The following is a 17,814-nucleotide window of genomic DNA, read 5'->3' as shown; positions in this document are numbered from 1 at the left end:
TACAGAGAGGCAATTATGTTAGACTACAGAAGTTTCATGTAGCTGTACTAAGGAAATAAATCAGATGCAATTTAAATGGATGAGTAACACCATTAAGAAGCAGTTTTACAAAAAAAAAAAAAAAATGTGTGTGTGTGTGTAATACAAAGTGAAAGTCAATAAGTTCATAAGTAATAAAAATCACAGTTATGATAAGGAAAGCACAATAAGATTTGGAGAGGAAATTAGCCAAGCATGCAAAAGGAAATTCCATTTCTCGATGTAGTGATGAGTAAAAGTAGAATGATCACGGAAGGATAACTTTAATGAATAGAAATGGTCAGGAGGTTAATGAAACAAAATGAATGTTTGCATTGCTGTGTGTTCACTCTGCAAGGATGGGCATGTAGATATGACATACTTAAGAGGTATACTTGTGAAATCTCAACGCAAATAGATGGGAAATGGCAAAGTATCTCTTATAGGCTGTTTAATTTGTGTCAGCACTGGCATGAAAGAAAACAAGATGGTTTCATCACATCTGTTTCATTCATTATTTGCAACCTTGTGTTGTCCTTTGGCATTACAAGGGTGCCAAGTAGATACCAAACACTTACTCTGAGTGAGTTACAGAAATTATTCTCACTTACATGAAGATCTTTATTCCAAAATTCCTGTCCACTTTCTATGCCGTGGTTTAAGAAAAAGTGTATCACAACAGAAAAAAAAAAAATTCAATATACTGCAATTGGCTTATAACAAGAACTCCAGCTTCATGCTTGGTCTACACTAAAATACATAACAAATGCAAAACAACCATCAAGAAATTCAAATCTGATTTTGGAATACAGAACACTCTCCTCCTGTCTAAATGGCAGTTATGCCTTCTGCAAAGATCATTAGATGTAACTTCTGCTTATCTTTGTGTATATGTCTGTTTCTCTCTCTCATCCAGATGACAGCATCTTAAGCTGCTCTGCTGGTATCATTCTTCTCCTGTAACTTCTGCACAAATGACCAAGACATATCACCTCTACCATGTACCATGTGTTGCTTACATTTTCTTGGCAAGAAAAAAAAAATTAGAAGAATGTTAAATAATGTAGGTACTAAATGGTCTTCTACTCTTGATGGTACCTCTCCAACTCGAAAGTTATGCTCCAGAAATAGCACTTGTCAACTCTTTTACACTCAGCTAGAAATGCACTTATCTCAGTACAGAAAAAGAAGATAAAAGTCTGTCACCCAACTAATGACCCATTGCCCTCACCTCAATCCTTTTCAGAATAATGGAGATCATAAACAGTTATACTATGAGGTCCACCAATAACCATTAGTATGGATTCCATCACTCTACATTCACAGCAGATCTCTTAGCCTACATTACTCACCATTGGGCATGTGCTACAGAAAGGTTTGGAGAAACCTCTGTTGTTGCTTTTGTCGTTTCCAGATTATGTAAGTGTGTCTGGCATGCAGCCAGCTAAGTAAATTGATGTAATTTGTGCTACATTCCAGTCATTAGGTGCTTTATTATTATTAATAATTAATAGTGGTAGTATTCTTGTATAGAGTATCGCCGATTTGGTCACCTGGGTTTATTAGGGATCAGGAGGTAGTGAGATGATCCAGAGATGAATGACCAAGCTGAACAGGTCTGTGGAATACTCCTGGTGAGGATAGGTTGAAGGTGTGTCAGTTCTGAAAGTTAATTGATAGACAGAAAATAGATGAAATGATGGAAACAAGTTATTAAAAATTAAAAGAGTTTTATAAGACTGATATATTAGAATTCATCCCTGGAATTTGTATGAATGTGATTAGTAAGGTATTCAGACTAGATGTTTTTTTCTTGGAGAGTGGTGACTAAGCAGACTACGTTGCCAGAATCAGTTGTGCTCTTAACAGTTAATGAGTTTAAGGAGAGGTATGATAGGTATTGTACATATAAAGTTTAATATGGGTCTCACATGGTGAGTTTCTTACTCCACAGAAAGACCCATATAATAGTAATAATAATAATATGCTACTTTTTGAGTGAGAATTCATCTGATGAGTCAACTAACTCCATGAAGGTGTGTTGATAATAATTGTTTTTTTTTCTGTTGCTGTTTTCTAATTTTAATTAATTATATGCAATAATACCATAATTATTTGAATAATTACAGTATTATTGTTTCTGATTATTCTTCACTCTTTTGATGAAATTCATTTTTGCATATTATTATTTGGTGTTAAATTTTGATTTTTTTTTTATGTGTTATATCACCTATTGTGTAATGTTGATTAATAAATTTGTAATTTATATTTTTCGAAACAGAATGGCAGTGTAGAGTGTTCTAAGTATCCTTGTCCAGTGACAGAGTGCTTACATCCTGCTCCTGGTGAGTGCTGCCCAGTATGCAGAGAGTGTCAGTTTGAAAAAGAAGTATGGCCAGAGGATGCTATGTTCTTCAGTGCTAATGACCCATGCCTCTCTTGTAAATGCGAAGTATGTTATTAGAATAACATTATTTTACTAGATAAGAATTTTTATTAATACTATTCAACCAAAACTAGAAAAGTACATGCTTTGTATGTGATGTAAACCCAACATAGGCATTGGCAGAATAATTCTGGGCTGGGAGATTTTTATAGAAGAGCAAAGTTAAAATGAAAAGAAGCCCAAGGCTAAAGAGTGTTAAAATTGCAGTGATCCACCATTTAACTAGCCTTCAAAATAACAATCCTTCAGTTAAGCAACCCATGTATTTCAACTAACGTATGTTAGAGTACCAGATAATTGTACTTCAACTGTTAGAATGGCAAATGCCTTCTCACTATGATCAGATAATTGGTAGATTACTGGTATGTAAAGGGGATAAAAATCCTTTATTGTTTTTCAGCCAGTATGCGAAACTCTAAGATCGAAAACTACGATCTAAACATTTCATGTTCCAAGCGTAAGTGACCACTTGGTGGTCACTTATGCTTGGAACATGAAACTGTCAGCAGATCCAAGCATAAGTGACCACCAAGTGGTCACTTACGCTTGGATCTGCCGACAGTTCGCCGGCATGAAACGTAGTTTTATGATCGTAGTTTTCGATCTTAGAGTTTTGCATACTGGCTAAAAAACAATAAGAGATTTTTATCCCCTTTACTTATCAACCTCGCCAGAAAAAATAGCCGTTTGGCTTTTCATCTTAGATTACTGGTATATTTGACCAGTTAGATTTAATAGATTATTATTATCATCATCATCAGACATCCAAATTGTTAGAATACTCATTGGAGGTCCTTTCAATCAGAAAGTTATCTGATTCATTTCACATCATTTCAGACAATACATTCTGATTCCCATGTAAAAACACTACTTTTCATGTCTGCTCTTTCTTTCCTATCAAAGTTTTATGAATATTCTCTTTATTAATATAATAAAATTAATTCGCCATCTAAATACTATGGTGAATACAGAAAAATAGAAGTATACAAGATGATCAGAAACATCAAGAAGAAATGGAACCCAAAGTAGAGAACCATAAAAGATAAGAAGAGGAAATCTTGATGAACACAAAAAAAATAGTAGAGAAATAGACAAGATACTGCTCAGACTTATATAAACCATAGGGAGATGTTGTGGTCGAAAAGAGGTTAACTGATGAATTAAAGGAAATATCACCACCAAGCAGAGGGAGAGACACATATGCTGAGGAACAAGGCTATAAATACAGCTGAAGAATCATAAAGGCACTGGAATGAAGAGATCACTGGTAAGATGCTGAAGTGTGGTGGAAAAGCAATGGTGCGAAAAACACCCAAGTAATTGATAAGATCAGTTTTAATATTATTATTATTATTAAAACAAGACCTCATGGAGTCAAAGACTCATCTAGGAGGTCCTTTTATCTCACACACATCTCATCATACCGGGTCTTAAACACATTCAAACTCCTTGCAGACACCACACTCTCAGGCAAGGCATTCCAATCATTCACAACTCTGCACGAAAAAAACCTGCCTCTCACTCCCCTACTCACACCCTCTTTATACAGTTTCCAGGGATGACCTCTGGTTCTCCCCTGATCTCCCACTATTCTATGTAGAACTTCTCCACCATTGATCCTATAACAACCCCTCACCAACTTGTAGGTCTCTATCATATCTCCCCTCTTCCTTCTCTCCACTAGACTCTGCAAATTACATCTTTTCAATCTTTCCTCATACTCGACATTCCAGAGGTCAGAAACTACCTTAGTCAGTCGCCTTTGCACCCTTTCCAACATCTCTTCATCCTTCTGAAAACCAGGTGACCAAATCTGGGCACAATAGTCCATGTGTGGCCTAATCAAAGCCTTATACAATGGAACAAGAATCTCCCTACTTCTACACGTCAGTGTCTTCCTCATCATTCCCAGAAGTCTTTGTGTTGTCTTCACAATTTTGGCGATGTGTCCCCTAAATTTTAGATCCTTATCCACTATCACTCCCAGATCTCTTATTTCCTCTACTTCCAACAATATATTCTCACCAAGCATAAATTCTGCATCCCATCTTTGTTTTCCAAATTTTAAAACCTTACATTTTGCAACATTGAACTCACATCCCCATTTGCTTGCCCAATCACTCAATTTATTCAAGTCTTCTTGTAAGGCCACAACATCTTCACTACTCTTTATGGTTCGTCCCAACTTTGCATCATCTGCAAACAACTGAATATCTTCATCCAAATCTTCGCCAATATCATTAATATACAAGTTAAATAGTAATGGCCCTAAAACAGATCCCTGAGGCACTCCACTAGTGACTTTCCTTTTCCTGGATATTGCACCCCCATACACAACTTGTTGATACCTATCAGATAGCCAGTCTCCAATCCAATGCACTAATCTAATATCCAACCCCATCTGCTCTAGTTTGACTGTCAACTTATCATGAGGTACTCTATCAAAAGCTTTTGCAAAATCCAAGTATATTACTGTGTATCCTTCTCCTCTGTCCAAGGAAGCAGTCACTTTATTGTAATAAGTAAGTAGATTACTAAAACACGACCTCCCTTTAGCAAATCCATGCTGTCCATCAAAGATTATACCATTGTTGTCAACCCAACTCTGGATCCTAGTTCTAACAAGCTTCTCCAACAACTTAACCACAACACCTGACACACAGATAGGCCTATAGTTTGATGCTTGAGTTCGATCACCTCCTTTATGAAGTGGCACAATCTTGCCCTCCTTCCACTCTTTAGGGACTTGACCAAGTGCAAGACTCATATTAAAAAAATATGTCAAGGCAGGTGTCAACACTCTGGCACATTCCTTCAGAATACGCGGTGATATATTACCAAGTCCCACAGCCTTATTTACATCTAGTTTACTCAACTCCCCAAACACCTCTTGCTCACTTACAGTCAGTCTCTCCTCCCCATCATCAACTGCTCTTAATCTCTCCATGAAGTCACATTCACAAGATTGAAAGATCTTTATGAATTGCTCATTAAGTATCTCCACAACACATTCTGCAACAGCTGTCTTTATACTATTTCCTCCAATCAATGTCATCCTTCCATAATCATTCTTTCTTTTGCTGGCTACATATCGAAAGAACTCCCTAGGATTCTTTTTGGCTTCATTAGCTAACTGCTGTTCATACCTCTCTTTAGCTACTCTCACCAACCAAGTCACCCTCCTTGCCTGGTCTTTGTAGAACTCATGAAATTGGTTACTTCCACTTCTCTTATGCTGCCTCCACAATGCCCTTTTTCTCTGTATTGCATGCTTAATCTCTTTATTCATCCATCTCACACCTAACTTATTTAACCTTCTCACCCGTGGTATACATTTAGACATTGCATCCACTAAATATTTTTTGAAAATCCCCCAAGCTGCATTGATCTCTTTTCCAGCTAACTCCTCATTCCATGCTACACCTGCAAGCTGTCTCCTGAGCTCTTCATAATCACCCCCCTTGTAGTTCCACATATACCCTTTTTTCACAGGGGTCCTTGCACTGCTGGCAACCACCCAAGTAATCACCTCATGGTCACTTTCACCAATTGGTGGATGATTTGATACCTCATTGATAATTACATCCTCCGATGAGATGACCAAATCCAAGACCCTTAATCCTCTTGTGCCCTCTGTTACATACTGTCTGAGGTAGTTATCCCTCAAAAACTCAAGAAACTCATTTTCTTTATTTCTAGTTGCTATCTCTTCATTCCAGTCTATATTGCCATAATTAAAATCACCCATAATGATCACCCTTTTCTTATTTGCTTGGCTTATTTGACTATACATTTCACTATCACCACCATCCACATTACCAGGTCTATAACAACATCCCACCAAGTATTTGATTCTATTCACCTCTATCTCACACCATACTGCCTCAAAACCACTGGCCCCATTTCCCTCTTGCATCTCTACCTTGTATGGACATAACTCTTTCTCTATCATCAATAGCACTCCCCCTCCCTTTTTACCCCTTCTATCCTCACGAAACACATCATACCTTTCCATCTCTATTCCTGTCAGGATGTCATCCTCATCTAACCATGTCTCACTTATTCCGACAATCTCTGGGTGCACAGACGCAATTAGTGCAACCATTTCATCCGCCTTGTTTCTTATACTTCTAGCATTGGTATACAAACACAACAACTCATTTCTGGATCTACAGCTAGTTCCACTGATACCACTCACTCGATGTGATCTCTCCATGCTGGACTGGGGCCATTTCCCTTTCTGCTTCTTCATTTTAGAACCCTTTGCAATTCCATCTGTTTCCTTTTGATCCCTGATCATCCCATTACTTTCCTGCCTACACATTCTCTCACCTCCTCTTGGAGCATCCACCTTTCTCATGCTGTGTATCCTTGTCCACCCTGAGCCTCGCCGTTTCCCTGCTCCTCTTGCACACCCATTCTCTTATTTTCTATACTCATACCACTCACTTCCACATTCATTTCCATTCCTTCAATCTCTCCTGTCTTACTCTCCTGCTCTTCCACATCACTCCCCTCTCGATCTGATTCATTCTCTCTATTCACTTCTCTACCTTCCAGCAGCAGTCTCTCCAAGCGACTCACACCATAACCACTCAAATGCAGTCCATCGCTCCCATACAGCTCACTTCGTCCCTCAAACTCATTCCACACATTAACAAACTGTACTCCCATCTCCTCACACATTTCAGCCAGAATATCATTCATAATCCTTGCTCTCCGCCTCATTTCACCACAATCATACCTAGGCAACACACTGACCACCCTTCCTGTCACACTATTCTCCTTTATCTTTCCAAGCAGTCTCCTGACATTCATTTTGACATGCTCTTTGTTCTCTCTCAAATCATTCGTACCAATTAATACAATTAACTCTTTTGCTCGTTCCCACCTCATATTCAATGCCTCAATCACTCTACTCATTTTACCGCCTGGAAAACATACCTTGTGCATTTTATCCTCTAGCACACCTTTAATAATGGAGTCGCCATACAATGCCACTCGCTCATATTTTGTTATCTCTTTCATGCCATCATGATTTATTTTAATAGTTTTGACCTGAATTCTCTTAATTTCATTCCGCATCCATTTCATTTCTTGCTTCATCCAATCCAATTCACCTTCTGAACCTCGCGACACATTCACTCTATCATTAAATCTTTCTAACTTTCTAACTCTCGACCCCCTCTTCTCACTTTCCCTCTCATTCATCCTTCTTTGTTTCCATACTTTCGGTCCAACATACGTCCAACTTTCACTATCATTCTTCTCACTTTCACTCTCACATATCTTTCTTTATTTCCGTACTTTCAGACTAACATGCGTCCAACTTTCGCTATAATTCTTCTCACTTTTACTGTCATTCATCTTTCTTTGGTTCAGTACTTTCGTTCCAACATGCGTCCAACTTTTGCAATCAGTCATTCTTTTTTCACTATCATTCATTCTTTCAATTTTTTTTACTTGCGATTTCTGCACCACGCCATTTCTACTTTCATTTGTTCTCTCAATTTCGTTTCTTTCCGCCTCACTTTCGTCCCTTTTAACATCCGTTACGGTTGTCAAATCGCTCTTTTTCTTTTCTCCTGATTTTTTAACATTTTTTCGCCTGTCTTTCTCACCATCCTCTTTCAAACGTGCACTCGCGACACAATCCATACTAGCACTTTCTGTCATCAACTTCATATTCGCATTCATCAATTCCTCGTTCAGGTCACATTTCGCACACATCCTTCTTCCATCCGCACTAAACATCCACAAATCATTTATGTAGTCGAAGGAATACATATAACAGACCTCACACTTAACGAACCGACTGAAATCCAAATTAAAATCCTGGAATGACAATGCCGCCGCCATTTTTTTTTTTTTTTCTCTGCAGGTTACTAGGTCTAATATTAACGTTTTCATATTTAGTTTAAGCAAGAAAAAACCCCACACTAATAATATCGGTAGCGTACGACATTTACAGCCGCTCTTACTTAAACAATTACGCATATATACTTAATTATTCCTAGTAAAACTTATCTGAATCAGGAGCTCTTCAAAACACGTTCGTAGCGCTTGACCCACTAGCGCCCCCTCTTTGTGTGTGAATATCCATTCACACACAAAGAAAAGAAAAGAAACAAAATGGACTGCAAAAATTACAGTAAAAAAACCAGAACAATTGCTCTAACGAGTCATTTGGGAAAAGTACTTATGATGATATTGTTCTCTCCTGCCAAGTGTCATCTCTATTCAGAAAGTTGGCTATTATGGATCTGTACCTGAAATCCATAAGGTGCAGTAGAAAATAAGATAGTGAGAACTCTAATCTCTTCCATCTTGCAATTAGTATCTTATGTGCATCTTTAGATATGTGTGTTCACAGGACTGGTTTGCCTATTTGAGGGAATAAAAATCCTGCTTTGTAGGAGAAAAAACCTTCCACCTTTGCATGATACTGACTAGCTCACTATATGATTGAAAACACCTGATAAAAGTTTCTCATCTTAGATGGGATTCAAACTGGCATCTTTCAAACCAGAGGACTCATCTAAACCAACTGAGCTATGGAGGCTGTTATGATGATATTACCAGAAAGAATAAGGAAACTAATGGAAGAAAATCTAGAAAATGAGCAAGCAGGATTCAGAAGAGACAGAAGCACTGTGGACCAAATATTAATGTTAAGATTAATTGCAGAGAAAGTTCTGCATAAAAATAATAATGTTCATGTCTTCTTTGTTAACTTTCAGAATGCTTTCAACGTTCATGTCTTCTTTGTTAACTTTCAGAACGCTTTCAATGTTCATGTCTTCTTTGTTAACTTTCAGAACGCTTTCAACAATATAGATCAGAAAGTGGCATGGGCTGTTCTCAAATCTTTGGAGTGGACAGGAACCTAATATGTCTGTTGTAGAATATCAGCGGTAATGCAGAAGCTGCACTGCTGTGAGAAATTGTGGAGAAACAGAAAGATGGTTCCAGACAATAAGAGGCACAAGGCAAGGATACCCAATATCCTTAAGCATCTTTATCATGCTTTTGGAAAGAATAATGGATGCCATTAAGACAATATAAGGTCAAGGTATAAAAATCAATAATTTATGATTTGCAGATGACATTGTCATTATTGAAAGAGATGAAGAAGAACTAGAAAGAACAGTACTGAAATTAAATGAATAAAAAAAGAGATATGGTTTGATAATGAACATTGAAAAAACGAAAACAATGATATTCAGAGAAAGAAAAAAAAAAGGATGATCTGGAAGAGGTTAGGAGCTTCACACGCCTGGGGAGCAACATTGATGCATGATTTAGCCTGTAAAAAGAGATAAGATCTCTTTCAAATCTGTATCCATGTTGATGTAGTAGGTATGTTGCATGTTTCAGACCAAAGAATGTTGTGGGCTGTGTCTACTCTATGTTGAGCCAATCCAGATAACAAAAGGAAAAGTAAACCTATAGGTAATGGGCAGAATATGGAAAAGTATATTAGTGAGTTTTTCCACAAAACTGAGACTACTAGAAACATGTATATTCACAAGAACACTCTCTGATAAAAACATAAGTAGACATTTATCTCAATATTCAGTGAGATGAATATTGGCATTTGAAAGAACATGCTACTGAAAGATTTTCTGAAGTGGAATGGATACAAAAGGTAATGATTGAAGAAATGTGTAGAAATAAAAATGACCAAGATCAGAGTGCACAAATGCAGTCTATTTGCAAATCGAGATAAATTACATATTGAGATAAATGTCTACTTATCTATGTTTTCTCCTCCTCATCACAGCATTTGTATGAACATTCTTAACTTTTTTAATGCACTCCTGAATTTCAGTGTTTTTGTGACTTCCAAGGGGATCACTAAGGGCCAAAGCTAGATAAGTGGGAGGAGACATCCACATAATCTTTGAAAAATGCAGAGAACTGACTATGGCTTCTGACTTAATGTACATTCCTCACCTTTGTGGTACCCCATTAGTTAGTGGGTATCTTCTGAATAATGAACAAATGAGGATGAAATAGCAATTTAGTACTTGGCTGATCAAACTGAATTCTGTATTAGCTTAAACCAAAAACAAAAGTGATGGTGAACATGATGAAATTTCATGCCGGCTAGGTCACTGCCAGGTTATGTTCTTATCAGAGAACCAGGGTGAATAGTGAGAACTCAGCTAATGGAACAAACTCAATGTTAGCTGAATTGAAGATAGGGAGCATCATTATAAAAAGAATGATGATGATGATGATAATCACCCTATCATCATTATAAGAAGAATCAACAAAAAAGAACTTCTTTGTTTTAGAGAAACTTGTACTATAGTTTTATTAATTATTTACACATAAATATAAGGTAAAGGTGATAATTTATCATTAGGCCATATATTTAAGTCTGAAAATTACAGACCATCTTCACTGGCAAAAACAGTTGATACAATGTAGAAAGAACAATAGATTTATTTGAATTAGAATGAGCCACATGATTTCCAGTAGTGTTATGTTCTAAGTGGAGAAAAGGTTAATCATAACAATATATATATAAAAAAAATGATCTGTTATTCTAATCAGACTTTCCCATATATTTGATAATGATAGGCTGTCATTCTACTTCAAGTTCAGGCGGTGGAGCAATGCTTCATTACTCTCCTTAAATAAACATTCAAATCTGTATCAACATTGATGTAGTAGGCATGTTTCAGACCAAAGAATGTTGTGAGCTGTGTCTACTCTGTGTTGAGCCAATCCAGATATCTCGAATTTCTTGTGGTAAATATATGATTGATGTTCATGTATTCTCTTTTCTATTGAACTTGGAACAAGGAACTTGGTATACACCTGGGAGAGAGACATCAGAGAGTATTTATCTTTCAAAGAGGGGGAAATAATAAATAAATTTCCAGAATTCTGAAGAAACATGCTTTAGTAGCTACTTTTATACCCATCAATAAAATTTCAATTTATTTTCCCTCTTCAAAAGATAAACGCTCTCTGATATCTCTCTCGGGTGTATACCAAGTTCCTTGTGACTGCCATCTATGCTACTTTGGACAGACTGGATGCTCAATAGGAAAGAAAATACAAAAACTTGCATCATATATTTACCACAGAAATATGATAAATCTGGATTGGCTCCACACAGAGTAGACACAGGCCACAATATTCTTTTGTCTGAAACATGCCTACTACGTCGATATTGATACACATTTGAATATTTATTTAAGGAGAGTGCTGAAGCCTTGCTCCACTGCTCATACTTGAATCAGAATGACTGCCTATTATTACTAGAAATATGAGAACATCTGATTAGAATAATGCAGCATTAATTTATATATATATATATATATATTTTTTTTTTTTTTTTTTTTTTTTTTCAGAATTCATTTTTACTCAGTTGGAATATTATTCAAAAAGCTTTAATGACTGTTACCGAGAGATAAAAATATGACATGGTATATTTAAAAAGATACTACTAGTTAACAAGTTTCGCTGAATAGATCAACATCTTCAGGTATCACAATCAAAGAAATATATAAAGAATTACAGATACTTAAAATTGTAATAACAGAACAAGTACAAAAAGACAGTAGCATGTTTGAAAAAAAAATGCGAGCTTGAGTTCCAAACAAATGTATACTACGCGCTGTCGCGAAGCATCAGAGAGATCAAAACTTAGGCTGTTGTTGATATGAGAAGAATCTAGAGAAATTTCTCTAGATTCGACAATCTTTCTTTCGAGCTCATCATAGCACACATGGATGTTAGAAGTTTGAGTCCAGTTCACAATGTGTTGGCGGCCTTTGTCTGAGTTAACTGAAAAGAGGACGTGGCTAGAGAGAGCATCTAATCCTGTTATAGGAGATATCTCTACGGTGTTCTTCCAAACATAGAAGGATGAATTTAGCAGTCTGGCCATAGTATGGCTTTCCACAATCACATAAAATCTTGTGCACTCCAGGAAACTGAGTTGGAAGATGTTTCTCTTTAGGTTTACTAAGTATTGAACGAAGTTTTGGGAGTGTAGTGAAGCAAGTTCTGAAGTTAAACTTCTTGAGAATTTTTGCCAGTTTTGGTGAAAGAGAGCTGATGAGGCAAAGAGATGAAGGCTCTGGGGGAAGAGGGATCTTCAGAAGTAGTTGAGTGACTGGGGGAAAGAAATTTGTCAACTTTCTTAGGAGAGAAACCCATTATTAATAAGTTTTTTAAGAAAAAGGAGTTCATTTTCAATTTCTGTTTCTTCTGTAAGTAAAGATTTGGCTAGGTGAGCTAAGGTGAAAATAATACCAAATTTTTGTGTGGGATAGTGATGGGATGAAGTATGAACGTATCTATCAGTATGAGTAGGCTTTCTAAAAATTGAGATGTTAATTCTCTCAGCACATCTGGTAAGTTTCAGGTCTAGAAAGGGGAGGCAGTCATTGGATTCTAGTTCGAAGGCAAAAGAGATTTTTTCATGACACTTGTTTAGGTTGTCTAAAAATAAATTGAGGTTGTTGACACCATCTTTCCAGATGAGGAAAATATCATCAATATAGCGATACCAGAATTTTGGTTTAAGGTGGAAGGAGTTAATAGCTTTTTCTTCAAAATCGTTGAGAAATATATCTGCAAAAATTGGAGAGAGCGGGCTGCCCATGGCCAGACCTGAGTTTTGTAAGTAGATCTTATTGTCATATTTGAAATATCCAGACTTTATGCAATGGGAGAGTAGAGCAAAGAGTTTTTTTGATAATTTGTTCTTGAGAAGATTGAGGACTTCTTGAGCGGGTACATTTGTAAAGAGAGAAACAATATCGAAACTGGCCATTAAATCTGTTTTTTTAAGTTTGATATCCTTGATTTTAGAAACAAAATCTGCAGAGTTTTTAATATGTGAAGAGGAAATTTCAGAAAGATTTCTTAGAAAACTCGTGAGATATTTCGAGAGGTTATACCAAACTGAGTGGGCAGTTTGTTTTGTGAATCTTGGGGAGACCATACAGTCAATGGATCAAGGGATGAAGTGACCTAAGAGAAAGACGAATGTTTCTTTGTAACTCCAAGGTGGTTTTTAATAAAATTTTAGTTCTATTGTGTAGTTCAATCATAGGGTCACTATTAATTTCTGAATAAGTATCACTGTTTAAAAGTTCCAAGATTTTATTATGATAATCAGACTTGTCTAAGATGACAGTCGCATTCCCTTTGTCAGCCAGAAGAATAACGATGTTATTATTATCTTTTAAGGACTTAATAGCTGCTCTTTCAGAGTAAGAAATGTTGTCTGGTGGAGGTCTAGCTTTATTTAGGGTGAAAAAGGCTTCCATACGGAGGAGGTTAGCTTCTTTGTTAGGTAATAAAGAAGCTGCATTTTCTATCTTTGTTAAGAGATGTTCTTTAGGAATGGATTTAGGAGCAGTGACAAAGTTGAGACCTTTAGCAAGTATGCTTTCTTCTGCCAAAGATAGTTCATGGGAAGACTTATTGATAACTTTTTTTAAAACAGGTAGAGTCAAAATGAGAAGTTTTGCTATCCTGTATATATTTAAGAGAATCATATTTTCTAATGAGGTTGATTTTATTTAAATTCTGTATTTTAGAAGCTTTAAGAGTGCTAATTTCTTTCAAATTGTTCCAAGATGAACTGTCTAGAGAATGAGATAAATGTGTTTCATGATAGGTGCTTCCTAGAGAAATAAGTGGAAAGACAGCGTTTGGTATCACAAATGCATTCCGATAAAAGACTCAAAATCAAAGATCTAGCGGTTTTTATCGATTCTTTAAAATTAAGGAAGCATGAAATAATAGAATTGCACTCACATCTTTTGAGAAATTCAATTCTGTTGATGTATAATCCGATTGCTCTGAGATTCTTCTGATATTCTTTGACCAGTGAATTTAATTCCTCATCATCAGGAAAGTAGATATTTTCAGAATTCATTTTTACTCGGTTAGAATATCTATTTGCTCTACTCTCCCATTGCATAAAGTCTGGATACTTCAAATATGACAATAAGATCTACTTACAAAACTCAGGTCTGGTAATGGGCAGCCTGCTCTCTCCGATTCTCGCAAATATATTTCTCAACGATTTTGAAGAAAAAGCTAATTAACTCCTGCCACCTTAAACCAAAATTCTGGTATCGCTATCTTGATGATATTTTCCTCATCTGGGAAGATGGTGTCAACAACCTCAATTTATTTTAGACCACCTAAACGAGTGTCATGAAAAATCTCTTTTACCTTCGAACTAGAATCCGATGACCACCTCTCCTTTCTAGACCTGAAACTTACCAGATGTGCTGAGAGTATTAACATCTCAATTTTTAGAAAGCCTACTCATACTGATAGATACGTTCATGCTTCATCCCATCACTATCCCCCACAAAAATTTGGTATTATTTTCACCTTAGCTCACTGAGCCAAATCTTTACTTACAGAAGAAAACAGAAGTTGAAAATGAACTCCTTTTTCTTAAAAAAACTTATTAATAATGGGTTTCTCTCCTAAGAAAGTTGACAAATTTCTTTCCCCCAGTCACTCAACTACTTCTGGGATCCCTCTTCACCCAGAGCCTTCATCTCTTTGCCTTACATCAGCTCTCTTTCACCAAAACTGGCAAAAATTCTCAAGAAGTTTAACTTCAGAACTTGCTTCACTACACTCCAGTGTACTTCACTTACTTCACTACAGTGTACAAGATTTTATGTGATTGTGGAAAGCCATACTATGGCTAGACTGCTAAATCCATCCTTCTATGTTTGGAAGAACACCGTAGAGATATCTCCTATAACAGAACTAGATGCTCTCTCTAGCCACATCCTCTTTTCAGTTAACTCAGACGAAGGCCACCAACACATTGTGAACTGAACTCAAACTTCTAACATCCATGTGTGCTATGATGAGCTCGAAAGAAAGATTGTCGAATCTAGAGAAATTTCTCTAGATTCTTCTCATATCAACAACAGCCTAAGTTTTGATCTCTCTGATGCACACGTTGTCTCTGTTCAGTATTGGTGCACTCGCGACAACGCGTAGTATACATTTGTTTCTAACTCAAGCTCGCATTTTTTTTTCAAACATGCTACTGTCTTTTTGTACTTGTTCTGTTATTACAATTTTAAGTATCTATAATTCTTTATGTATTTCTTTGATTAAGATACCTGAAGATGTTGATCTATTCAACAAAACTTGTTAACTAGTAGTATCTTTTTAAATATACTATGTCATCTTTTTATCTCTCGGTAACAGTCATTAAAGCTTTTTGAAGAATAAATATATATATATATATATATATATATATATATATACACACACACACACACACAGTCAGGTCTCTTTTTATGCGGTAGATACATTTTTATCTCTCGGTAACAGTCATTAAAGCTTTTTGAAGAATATATATATACACACACACACACACACACACACACACACACACACACACACACACACACACACACACACACAGTCAGGTCTCTTTTTATGCGGTAGATACATTCCACAGAAATCCGCATATAAAAAAACTGCACAAAAAAGACCTAACTTACTTTGAAAAATTAGGGATACATTCCATAATATGCTAAAATCACATAAAACCGAAGCAATGAATTAAAATAAACCTAAAATCGCATAAGAAATTTATAAAAATTCAGAAAAATAAGAATGCCTAAGTTTGTTTAAAAGCTGTATTCATTTAATTTTATTGAAAAGTAACAATATTTTTTAAATTTTTTCATCAGAATTATCATCGCTATTAGACAATATTCGGCAACCTTTGCGAACTGGTGTGAAATCACTTTCATCACCAGAAGAGATAGTCAGCACATCAGATCTGTATGGTAAATGCAATGGTTCTTCACAAACAGAATTAGCTTCACCCTCATTCTGTGCTAATTTTTTTCTTCTGACAATGAATCAGTGATTAAACTTTGCAATGATGATTTTACTAATTTTTTATACAGTTCATGATACCCAGACATTCAGTTCTTCAGCTCATTCAGAATTTGTGTCATTAACAAGAAAATGATTTTCCAATTTATTGCACAGTTCATTACCTTCTCGAATTATATTTGCAGTGAGGGGGAAAGGTTTTTCTTCCGCTTCACTATCGTTTTCTGGATCTTCCACAATATCTAAAGTTAATCAATATCCAATAATATCATCGTCACTTAAGGCATTATCCACAAGCAATTCGTCTACATCATTCTAGCTAAATGTATCAAAACCTTCTCCACCAATTTCATGTTCCAAAATAATGATTTCAGCTGATAACGTAGATGTTTGAATGGTTGCACTGTTTGCAACATATCTAGGCCAAGCTGCTTTCCAGCAGGCATTTAAAGTTTGTGATCTTATTTCAGTGATAGCAGATGCAACATGATTTAAGCAGTCCAAAATAGAAAATATTTTCCAAACTTTAGTTACTGTTAATGATTCATTTTCTAGTTTATCCAATATAAATTGAAAATTTATATTGGATAAACTAGATACAATAAATTGGATATGATAATGAAAAAGTGTACTTAACGTAATATTTTTTTAAAAGTAGCAATTTTGCCTTGATCTAATGGCTGAATAATGCTTGTTGTATTGGGTGGAAAAAACACTACCTGCACATTTGGATGTTCTAAATGCGGATGACTTGGTGCATTGTCAACAATTAATAAAACTTTAAAATCAAGAGCTTTTTATTATTATTATTATTATTATTCAGGCCTCCATGGAATCAAAAGACTCATCGTGGGAGGTCCTTATTAAGAAACACAAAGTCTATCAAAACTCATCGATGGGGGGTCCCCCCCCAAGAAACACAAAGTCTATCATACCACTCCTTAAACTCATTGACCCTTCTCTCTCTCTCTCACCACTCCATCAGGCAATGCATTCCATGGTTCAACCACCCTCCATGCAAAGAAACCACTCCTCACCCTCTTGCAAACAGTTTCCTTTCGTAACTTCCAGGTATGGCCTCTTGTCATCACTCCTTCCCGCTGTTCAACCAAGCAAAAGAACTCCCCAGTGTCAACCCTGTAACCACCTCTCAACAGTTTAAAAGCCTCAATCATATCACCTCTCCTTCTTCTATCCACCAAACTCTGCAGTCCACATTCCCTCATGTTGTTTATTATTTTAACGGTATAATAGAACACAGAAACTAAGTAAATAATTAATTTATTCACTTGATGCTGATATTTCGCTGGTATTATAACCAGCATCTTCAGAGCACAAAAACACTGTTTGTCACAATACGCGAGACTAAAACAACATGGTGTACATTAACAAAATTGTAGCAGCAACACAAAGACTAGAGTCCTGATTTTGGCACCCTCTATCTGAAAAAAAAAAAAAAAAAAAAAAACGCTATCATATATTGCTAG

At 36.1% G+C, this 17,814-nt stretch overlaps 1 protein-coding gene across 3 annotated transcripts in view; it reads left to right on the top strand.

The window, feature by feature from the left end:
* LOC150093698 (kielin/chordin-like protein) overlaps nt 1-17,814 on the top strand; it is a 1,333,292-nt gene that overhangs the window by 1,037,478 nt on the left and 278,000 nt on the right. For all 3 annotated transcript variants that reach the window (XM_090412628.1, XM_090412627.1, XM_090412629.1), the window contains one exon: nt 2,300-2,470. In XM_090412628.1, the coding sequence (XP_090268754.1) occupies nt 2,300-2,470 (171 nt within the window). The remainder of the gene's footprint in view (nt 1-2,299; nt 2,471-17,814) is intronic.

Source organism: Typopeltis vanoorti, chromosome 23, assembly GCF_054136105.1.
Source record: "Typopeltis vanoorti isolate ZY-2024b chromosome 23, IOZ_Tvanoo_1.0, whole genome shotgun sequence".
Classification (NCBI taxonomy): domain Eukaryota; kingdom Metazoa; phylum Arthropoda; class Arachnida; order Uropygi; family Thelyphonidae; genus Typopeltis; species Typopeltis vanoorti.
This window is presented reverse-complemented; position numbering and strand designations above follow the sequence as displayed.